The sequence below is a fragment of the Hyalella azteca genome, unplaced genomic scaffold, assembly GCF_000764305.2.
Source record: "Hyalella azteca isolate HAZT.00-mixed unplaced genomic scaffold, Hazt_2.0.2 contig11277, whole genome shotgun sequence".
Classification (NCBI taxonomy): domain Eukaryota; kingdom Metazoa; phylum Arthropoda; class Malacostraca; order Amphipoda; family Hyalellidae; genus Hyalella; species Hyalella azteca.
The window spans coordinates 879,028-889,709 of record NW_025941278.1 but is presented as its reverse complement, the minus strand read 5'-3'; the positions used below and the strand labels follow the sequence as shown (position 1 = coordinate 889,709).

At 35.6% G+C, this 10,682-nt stretch overlaps 1 protein-coding gene across 1 annotated transcript; it reads right to left on the bottom strand.

Moving 5' to 3' along the window:
• Positions 1-251: 251 nt before the first annotated feature.
• LOC125178599 (zinc finger protein SNAI1-like) lies at positions 252-1,302 on the bottom strand. Its single transcript, XM_047882771.1, has one exon. It carries the CDS (start codon positions 1,182-1,184, stop codon positions 267-269), a length of 918 nt encoding a protein of 305 aa, XP_047738727.1. The 5' UTR covers positions 1,185-1,302; the 3' UTR covers positions 252-266.
• Positions 1,303-10,682: the final 9,380 nt, after the last annotated feature.

The window sequence follows — 10,682 nt, the reverse complement described above, 5'->3', positions numbered from 1 at the left end:
CCCAGGACAGAGCCAAAAAGAAATAACTAAAATATAGCATCATACGAGTATACATTGATTCTACAATTTTGAACATAGATTTCTATTTCATCATTGCAGTGGCCAGCAGCTAGAAACATTTTTATACGAGTAAGTTTAATACAGAGAAATAGTTTGAATAAATAATGAAATTGATTGAATTCTAAGAATATAATCATACAGCAATAGTGTTAATTAAATGGTTTATAATATACAATCTTTGGTATCGCACTAAGTAAAATAACAGCTCAAGACAAGATGTCAGCAATTGAAAACCCACGCGTTGGCGGTCGAGAGGTGCGGGCGACTTGCAAGGGTGCAGGCGTCGGAGGAGGTAATACAATTTTAAATTTTCTTTCGCCAGTAAGTGAATTTTTGCCATCAACTTTTGTCTTGTTTTCTTCCTTTATTTGGGGCTTCTTATAAATATCATTTGGATGTGGAGAAGGTGATTTAGTTTTATCACACTCATCGTTCAAATTGTCGTTTCCGTCTTGCGCTTCTGTTTCTGATGATCCCGAAGAGCTTGTAGAAGAAACGCATGGAGGAGGAGATGGAATTTTCCGACTTTCTAATGTAGCATCTGCTGAACTTTTAGGTATTTCACTTGCATCAGAATGTTGAGATTGATGCATCATCATGATACGAGCTTGGCAAAAACCCTTACCACAAATAGAACACGTAAAAGGTTTGTTCTTCATATGAGTATACTTATGGTCCCGTAAATGATCTAGCCTCTTGAAGGCTTTACCGCATTCACTGCAAGGGAAAGGCCGTTCATCAGTGTGAGTACGAATGTGGATAACGAGATTGTAACTCTTGGAAAATTCTCGCCCACAAAAACGGCAGAAGTGTCGTTTCTTGTGGACTCTATTAGACTGACTGTCTTGACTGACTGGAAAAAGAGCTTGAGATTGAATCATGTGATTGATTTCCGATAGAAAACTTAGTGAGCCTCTGGCATACGGCGTGTTATGAAATCGCACACGTGAAGATTGAGATGACGAGGGTATCGGTCCAGGGAGACGAGGCTGAGTGCCGTCCACAGATGAGGTTCTGGATCGCAGGAACTCTATTGGGATCGGAGGCGGAAACAGGGGAACTCTGCCGAAGAACTGAAAACTTGGCACTGGCAAACTCATTTCTGCTGCAGAAAAATTATTCATCGAGTCCAGTGGTTGGTCAATTTAGGATAACTATTGATTGAAATAGTGAGCGTTTGTAGACAGTCAGATCAAATGATTACTTGCACTTCAGTAACTTCTCAATGTCATTCAATGCTAAAGGGATATTTTCAGGCAACGCTTTAGTGATTTATATATGCTTGATCGCATACATGTTTCATACTGAAGTGTAATTAGCCTCAGCTGGCGTGCTTGCTTTCAGGCCGGCGGAAGATTGTTAACTGATCATTAAGGAACTATACACTCGAGTTTTATAGTTAACATCTCGCCTATGTGTGTGGCCTTAAAACTGTCATCTGTTCAGGTTTGGATCAATGATTAACACGTGATTGGCAGACTTGAAACCAGAAGGCGTGGCTCACCTGCCGGTCTAAATACTTTCGAGCGAGAAAATTGTTCCCACGGCATAGCAGCAAGTTTTTCTATGACCACAGTTTGTCCTTTTAAAAGAAGTTTATGGTGACCGGAATAACCTCGGTCCTTTAAACTGAGTTATTTAACATCTCTATTTGGCTGCAGTCACTAAAACTCTTCACCGCGATACGAATACCTCGGCAAACCGCTATGGTGACAGTTTTCTTTTTACCCACACAGTCATTGTACTGAATCGCACACGGTGATCGGTCCTTTGCACTGGAGGAGTAAATTCAGTTGAAATTCCAAGCTACCAAAGAGCTCTCCCAAAATTGTGTCTTGAATAAAATTATGCAACTCTTACTTTTAAAATTCAGAAATTGAAAAAAACATGCATTAACATAATTATAAATTGACATAAATTAAAATATTTAATTACGTTACTATTTGAATTAATAGCTTGAAAAATTAATTTTTATATGAGATTGTTCAATAATTATAGTTTAACAATTAACCAATTGCGAAGTATCAGTGGTCAGGCTCGTTGCACTGACCATAACTGAATTAACTATTAGACTATAAATTTTGCTTTTTCTAGGTATTGCCGACGCAACTCGTTATTGTGAAGCTTACCTTCGTATTCTGTATTGAACTACGTATTCTTCAGTCACGTTGAAAAGATGATGGTGGAATATGTGTTGAATATGATCTTCAATATTACTACATCTCTATTTGTCGCGTTGAAAATGTGAAGCTGATGTTTATATTGAATATGGTCCTGAATTGTGCTACATCATCTTAAGTCATGTTGAAGAGTTGACACGGCATTTGTGATGAATTGTACTCCATCTTCTTAAGTTACGTTGAAAAGTTCAACTCATTGCTACGGTTGAAAGCTCAAGAAGGTTTTTCATTAACACGATTATGAACATTCAAGAGTAATCCGAAAAAATATTACATCCTCGTCGTGGAAGCCTAATCTCTGCTATGACTCATGCGGATGCTGTGAATAAGCTGTATATCCCTGACATATTGTATTAACATAACTTCACCTTTACAAGGCCATTGTTCAAATTTATAAAGGTTGTACTGAAGCATCTATTTTACTCGTTTGTTTGAGACCAATTTGTGAAAAAAATTATAATTTCCCATCTCAAATAACCAGTCAAAAAAAACATTGTTTTTTTCTAATCCTATATAGTGATTAACCCATACACTCTAAGTTTAATCAGAGAGCAAATTACATAATAAATAAATAAATTCCATTACGCTAGATGACTTCTTATTTAATTCAGTACTCACATTATAAATTCATAATAAATGTAGTATGTCAAACTGTATGAATGAAACTAGACATCATTTCTAAAGGTTCTCATAAATCAAAGATTTAGTTCTAACCAAACACTACTACTGGAGTGACAGAGCTGTTATTTACGGGCCAGATCAGAGATTATTTATGGATCTGAAAGCATATGAAGTACGAGCTGGAAAAACTACACTATGACATCGCGAGGAGACACGGGAAAGCTTGATGACAGATTAGGGAAATATCCAGTATGTCGGGAGTAAGTGTTTGAGAAATGGTAAAACAAATTAATAATTGAAAAACGAAGTACAATGTGAAGGGTTCGATTATGAAATTCCATCAATATTTAACAAACTTCATGCGATATAGTTTGCGCTGAATCTCTAAATTTTCTGCCGGCTATCCACTACATTTTTTTCTCTGATGTTTTTTAGAGAATGTGTCAAATAATCTATAAAATATCCTTCTGAGTCATCAAAAAATATACGATTTACTTGTGACTTTAATATTGGAAATTAGTAAGCAGAGGCGGCGTCTGCGCAGCGTCTGGGCAGAGGCACCGCGCAGACGTGACGGTGCCGGTCAGGTTCAACAGAGCAGAGCTGACGCGCCTCCTCTTACGCGGCCGTAATGAAGCAATGCTTTTACTGTTACGCGACAGCTTGTGCTAATATGTTATTTTCTGTGTGATATATTATGATATTTTCTAGGGAATATATTATGACATTTTCTGTGGAACATATTATGATATTTTCTAGGGAATATATTATGATTTTTTTGGGGGGAATATATCATGATATTTTCTGTGTAAAATATTATGATTTGTTGTGTAATATATTATGATATTTTTTGTGTATTATATTATGATATTTTCTGGAGAATATATTTATGTATATAATTTTTTATTCCTTTCTTGGAGCTTCTTCAGCGATCAGATCAATCATTAAATCGGGTTGAATGTAATATTTTTCTTCATCCCAGTATTCCTTTGTTCAAGTAACTAGACGAGTATTAATCGTTTCTACTTAATATATTTTTGCATGGAGATAATATTGATTATCACAAAAATATGTTTTTGATGACGAGAATAACCGTTACTCTAGTTGAAATGCATGGCTGTATGCGGCCAAAACATAGGCAAGGCTCAGCGCACAGGTTGTTTGATGCGGTCAGTTTTGACGGACTCGCACAAACTTTACACGCAGCCCTGTCCCTTGGGGTTGCCTTCTCTCGGTTACACTTCAGAAACGGGACTAAAATTGGGGCAATAATCTCAGGTTGCTCTACTTACAGGCTCTGTAGAGTATACCGTTCCCAGGGGGCAAAGTGCTCTGTTTGGACAGTTTTACTTACCGCGACGCTTCGATTTTTGGAAACGATACTTGCGTAACGCACGGATCTATTTTCGTTGCTGGGAGTGCAGAAGACAGTTTTTTGTTTTGTTTGTTTGGAACAGGTGCAATGCGGGGAGGCTCAGGCCTTTTCTTTTAACCCCTATGGATCATCGTATATAGAGGCAGCCGGCTTACGATAAAACATGTATTGTTCGTTTTTGTACATATGTATAAAGACAGCTTAATTTCGATAAAACATGTATTGTTCGTTTTTGTACAAATGATAACTGACGATATGTTTGCGCAATGAAAAAGACACAAAAATGCCACCGTTTTTAATTCAATTCTCATAAGAAGAGATAAATTTAATAAAAATGCAAGCATTCAATTGTGTTTTCTGTATTGTAATACTGGCTTTATTTAGTAGCTATACACTGCATCGATACTGAGAATCTTTTAACAAGTTTATAAGATGTTATAAGTAACGGATAAAAACGTCTTGCAAAGATTCCTGAAAAATTAAATTCCTATTTTAATTACAATTGTCGTTACTGTAAAACATAATAATTCGAAATCAATTCTGCAAACAATATTGCTGATAAACCATGAGGTATGTTCAAACCACGCGTCATTAATGGTGCTTTTTCAATTTAGTTCCAGTTTTGCCACAGATTTTCCATCATTACCCCAAACATTATCACCGCAATTTATTGAGGTACACCACTTGTATGATCATCTGTTCAGGTTTGACCCACGAATCTGCAATTTTTGATGGTCGCCGGTGCTTCTGAAACCAGCGTTAATTTCTTCTCTTGTACTTATCATATAGAGCGTGAGAAACTTGCTGTTGCTGAGTAACAAAAATCGTAGGAAAAATTTGACCTTGTTGACGAATTGGTTTCAACCTTCTATACCGGATTAAAGCTTTAATTTGAAGAATTTTAATTATAAATTGCGAATGGTACATTTTTGCGACATAAGACAGTAATAATATACGTTTAAAAATTACTTTTAAAGACAACACTTCTAAAGAATCCAGTGTCTCCAATGTTAAAGATGTGCAATGAATTTTTAATTTCATTTTCGAATATTAAAAAAATTAATTTTTAAATTTTTTTCTAACCCTATATAGATATAGGGTTAGAAAATTATTTATTCTGTCAATTGATTCATGCATTGCCTCCAACTTCACACAAGTGTGCAAAATTTATATCAATTGGACAGGCAAAAGTGTGGCAAATATCAATTATAAGATTTGTAGCTGAAAAAATTATTTTTTCACTTTTTTAATATTGAAATAATTGTATGCTTAAAATTATTTATTTTGTCATTTGATTCATGCATTGTCTCCAACGTTACGCAAGTGTGCAAAATTTCAGATCGATAGGATAAGTAATAGTGTATTAAATTTCGTTACAAGATTTGTAGCAGACAGACAAACAAGAAGTGAAGTTAAAGAGAAGTGTTGAACTGGCATCTCTGTGTTCTCTGTTTTACTTGATTTTTCTTGATATTGTGATGCACTTTTTCAAACGGTAAATGGGCTGCATGGTAGCTAGCTATTACTATAGAAGCAAATTTACCTATTAAATTGCATGCCCTCTTCGCTGTACCTTTATATTTGTTGAGTAAGTGTTTGTTCTTCATATATTACCACTGTAATAATCGTAGGTGATGCAAATTGAGAAAAATTAGAACAGATAATTAGTTCACTGATTAATTCTTCTTGAGTGTGATTTCATTCCAAGAAAATAACAAATGCAGCACGACGGTGCATGTAAGACAACAAACTGTCATTACACATTCATATTGTCATGCCCGTAATTGATTTAACGCTCTCGCTCGATAGCTACACTCCTGTTCGGAGAGAATTACTGCTATGTTGTGACAAGGTTGACACGCATGTGCTCTATGTAAAGGGAACGCGCGGCTGTTCTTGGTCAGTTTAGTGGGCAGGTCTGGAGATTGCCTGCTGTGAAGCTCCCACTCGCGTCACCACAGTTATGCCAACAATGCCCAGTGTACGTAGCCACGCTCTCTCTGTTTCTGCAGCCAGACAAACTATACGGAATACACTTCGATCATCAGTGGCTGCGGTGACAGTTTGAGGCCGCTGTGGCTCAACGGAATATCATGTAATCATCGGTTTTCGAAGCCTATGGAGTAGGTTTTTTTGAAAGATACATGTTTTGACTGCTGTCTAGTAATTTATTGATTTCGAATATTAGTGCCACATGTGAGACAGTCAGTGAACTTCAAATGACAAAAGTTTACTAAAGTTAATAAAATTAGTGATTTGAAAATTGAAAGGCAGAATTAAAATAGGTATGTTAATTTATATTGATACTATTCGTTTATGAGCTCTCATAATAGTACAAGTTTTTTTAACAATGAGATAAAATGGAAGATTGTGGCATTTCAATCAATTTTAAACCTTTTCAGCGATATCTAATCGTTTTCTGATTTTGTCGAGAGGCGTTGAAATAAGATTGGAAGTTCGATGATTTTCTCTACTCCAGTTTCATTAAATGACCGGAAAATGTTCCCACCAGGCAACAAGAAAGATTGCGGTTTTCTCCTTAACTGCCTTTTTTGATGTGAAAGAAATGATTCGGTATTTACAGCTGGAGCTTGAAGCAGCTCGCTCTCCGTGGGAAGTGCCAGTGGAAGGCGATGTCTCAGTTAGACACGGTTACGCCTGTGTCTTCATTTCAAAATATTTCGCCACAAATCAACTCAGCCCTGGAAATATCTCCGAACGTTCAAGATCCTGCCCAAAATTTAGTGATGTACTAAATCGCGCCATCCTCGGACTTATTTTGTCATTTTCTTAACGTCTCCTAGCCGCTAAACGCTATTTAAGTTACTTATTTCTCAATTAGCATTTTATTTTTCAACAGCTAGATTTGTAAAAGGGAGTTTTAACTGAAATAAAAAATAATTAAATAAAGAGAGAATCATATGCGAACAAAAAAAAACATGTTTCATGATTAGGAAATTTGTCGTATTCGTTTTTCAGAATCAAGGCAGACAATTGACAATATCATTCCGAGCCCTTTCAAACATTCGCATTTGTTTTCTAAAATTATAAATGTAGTGGATTGCAAGGATAAACCCTGAAAGGGAAAAAAATTACAACCAATGTGCGAAAAAATAATTTTATATATTCTCAAGTACGCGCAATTCAATGATTTTCCACAATATTTCTGTACCACGATGATTGGAGAAATATTGTTACTTTATTATAATGAAATTATGTATAAAAAGAATTATAAAAATGTTTGTTATAATAAGATAATGTTAAGATCAGTCCTTGAAGCTGCCGTGTCTGTGATCCGCGCTGCAGATGGAAGAGTTCTATTCTCTATAGGCGACCAGATGCGTCTGGCTTTATTGTGTTGACACTCGCTCGGCCAACAAACATCCTCCGAAATTGCTGTCGTTTACTGCTCGTCCTGTGCCTCTATCTACACCTTAGCCGAGACCTCCTATACTGACACCAAACGGCTTACTGCCTATAACCACAACCATTTATTCAAGGCTCTTCTATTTTGAGTCATATGAAGAACTAGCCAGGAAAGACAAGCTTTTAAAAGCAAGTCCTAAAATTGATAGAGAAATTTTTCTAAAAAAATATATTCGTCATTTTTTTTTATATTTCGTAACACATATATGGGAGAATCGCATTTATTTAAGTATGTGAAGTGCATGGCAACAAATATTCAAAAACATATATAAAAATGTTAGAAAGTTATAAAAAGGGCTTGAACATCCATGAAGTTCAAGGTCACCGGAATCTATCTAATATTTTGGAAATAAATTTTGAAATAGTTTTATGTGGAGACCGAACTCCGTAGAGTTTTGACCATATTATCTGTAATTCATTTATATCCCCAACAGTTCTTTTCTCAACTAATAAAATTAGACTAAAACTCAAACGAGAACATTGATATACAATCATGTCTTTAAAATAATATCATTAATTACTGGGTATGGTGGTATTTGCTTTTATATTACAGCCCGTGTGATTATTATCAGAGATGTGATTTTTATAAATTTATAAATCAATCATTTAACCGGATGCCAATTTTCATGCGCATCTATTATCAAGATCATTAAAAATAATTTAAATTCATATTTCCATATTCTTTCAATGAATGAGCTGTCCATTCTTCGGACAGTTCATTCTTCAATTAGAAATGTTCAGAAATAAATGTTTTCTCGGGCATACAGGAACAACCTATAGAAGCGCAGGTAGTGGCTGTCGAGAAGCGATGGCATGTCATCATATCTACGCACCGCTTATTGCTGTTTCCCAATGGCTATTTCATTGGCAGTAATAGCGTAAACACAAGAACCCTACCAATCTCCAAGAATTTATTATACAAATTACCTGCAGCATTTTCGGCAGTACAGCGAAGGCTGACCATCGGTCACTGAGCACACGGCAGTCCAGGGATCAGAGGCTTGTATGATTTCCCAGTGACTGTGTACCTGATGTCGACAATTGGTTATGGGGTGTCAACGAGACATGTACTTATACGTTGACATAAAACAGTACCAGGGAGAGGTGATGTAATTCCAGGTTTCAGGCTGCTAAACCTCAAATATTGAGAAATGCACTTCAGCTCCTTCAAGGAAAGCTGATGGCGTCTGTATACCTTGACGTTGCTACCAGCTTTTACTTCTAAATCCAAAGTATTCCCTGGAAATGTTGTAAGGGTACTAAAATTTCAAGTAAGTATTTTAAGAACAATTTTTTTGCAAACAAATACGAGTATGTAGGCCGGTTCAGAATAATTCTTATGAGTTACTTTCTTCAAATTTACTGGTATTCATAGGTAATATTTTGAACGAAGATTGCGTTTAATCTATGAATATTAGGTGGTGTTTAGAATCTTTGAATTTTTGGTGGTTAATTATTAGTTTTAAATGTTTATGTGCGCATGTGGCACTGGTTGTGTTGCACAAATAAAATTTGCGCCAAAAGTTTACGAAAACTCTTTCCAACTCCAGAGAAACATTTTCTTCCACAATATGATAAGTAGGGTAGGTGATAGGATGGCAGAGTGGTTAACATAATCAAGATTGGTAAGTCGCGCTGGGGGTCGAATTCTGCGACTAGTCGCGAAAATTCTAGTCAACATTTGCAGCGGTGACTGGTTGTTTGAGGATCGGCGATAGGTGTACTCATAGCTGATACTACTATATCAAATTATATTTATTTCACTATATCATATTGAATCCCATTAAAATATATTGAGTTATTTGATATGATTTTTTATTTTTCTACACAATATAAGTAGACCTTTAAGGCATTTTTCAATCCTTTGCCGAAATACTCGTAACTACACATTTTGTATCAAAATCACTAATTTCTGAATAAATACTGTTTGAAGTCATTATTGAAAAATCCTCACACGTTTCTGTAAAGAAAGGAGCTTTTTTCTTTATGTTAGTAGGTTAATTAATTGATAAGAATTTTTAATTACATATTCATCCGAGACAACGTAATTAGGAACTAATAATATTCGAGTCCACGGAAGCTACACAAGGAAGCCAAGCTCATCATGATTAGTATTCAGTCTTCGTCAAGACCATGAAGTGTGGGTGGGTGTTTATTACATCATGGAAAGATACGATGATGTCATTTCATCATCGACCAAGTGACTGAAAAAAAAATATATATATATATAGAGCATTGTGTTCTGATAACTAATCGAAGTTTCATGCATCAGCATCAAAAAATATTTGCTAAAAATATTAAGTCTGGTTAGGAGTTGCTAAAAAGTAAATTATAAATAATTTTTTGTGCATCTCAATCATTGAATTGCTAGCCTGCTTAAGAAATACTTAAAAAATAATTTGATACCTTCTGATTTAGATACGCGATTATGTTACTGTAGTGTTTTGAGAACAAAAAATTCAATCACACTTCTTAGTTATGATGGCTAGAAGAGAGTACAGAGTTTCGGCGTCACATTGTTTATCATATAGAGTTGCCGGAAGCTGAAGTAAGGAAGCGGTGCAGTTTTCCACTGAGCGTATTCTGCTCATGTGGCTTCGTCAACAAAAGTTATAACGAGCGAAACCGAAGCCGAGGCCGTGAGATCGAACAGAGCAGCTTCCGCTGGGAAAATAATGGCCATTTACTGGGACTTAATTCTCTAGATTACTTGTGATGGAAGACAGCTGAGAGCGAGTGGAATATATTCTAGTGTTTATTTGATTACTCAAATTTAACCAGATCTGAAGTTTGTGTCCACGATAAACAGGCAAGTTAAACTCACCATAGTAATATTTTCCCATGTTATTAAAAGTATCAATAAAAAAGTTATTCTCGTTATTTATAGAAGTTATTTTCGTACTTATTGTTGAGGCGTAATTATCCAGTATGAGTTGAATTTAAAGTAAACCAGGATGTATTACAATAACATATTCAGAACAGTGAAGTTAAGAGTAGAGCAAGTGAAGAACTTGAACATA

Bases quoted from the DNA above. Each gene is read 5' to 3' on its own strand.
- LOC125178599 (XM_047882771.1), bottom strand. From the start codon at position 1,184: ATGAATAATTTTTCTGCAGCAGAAATGAGTTTGCCAGTGCCAAGTTTT.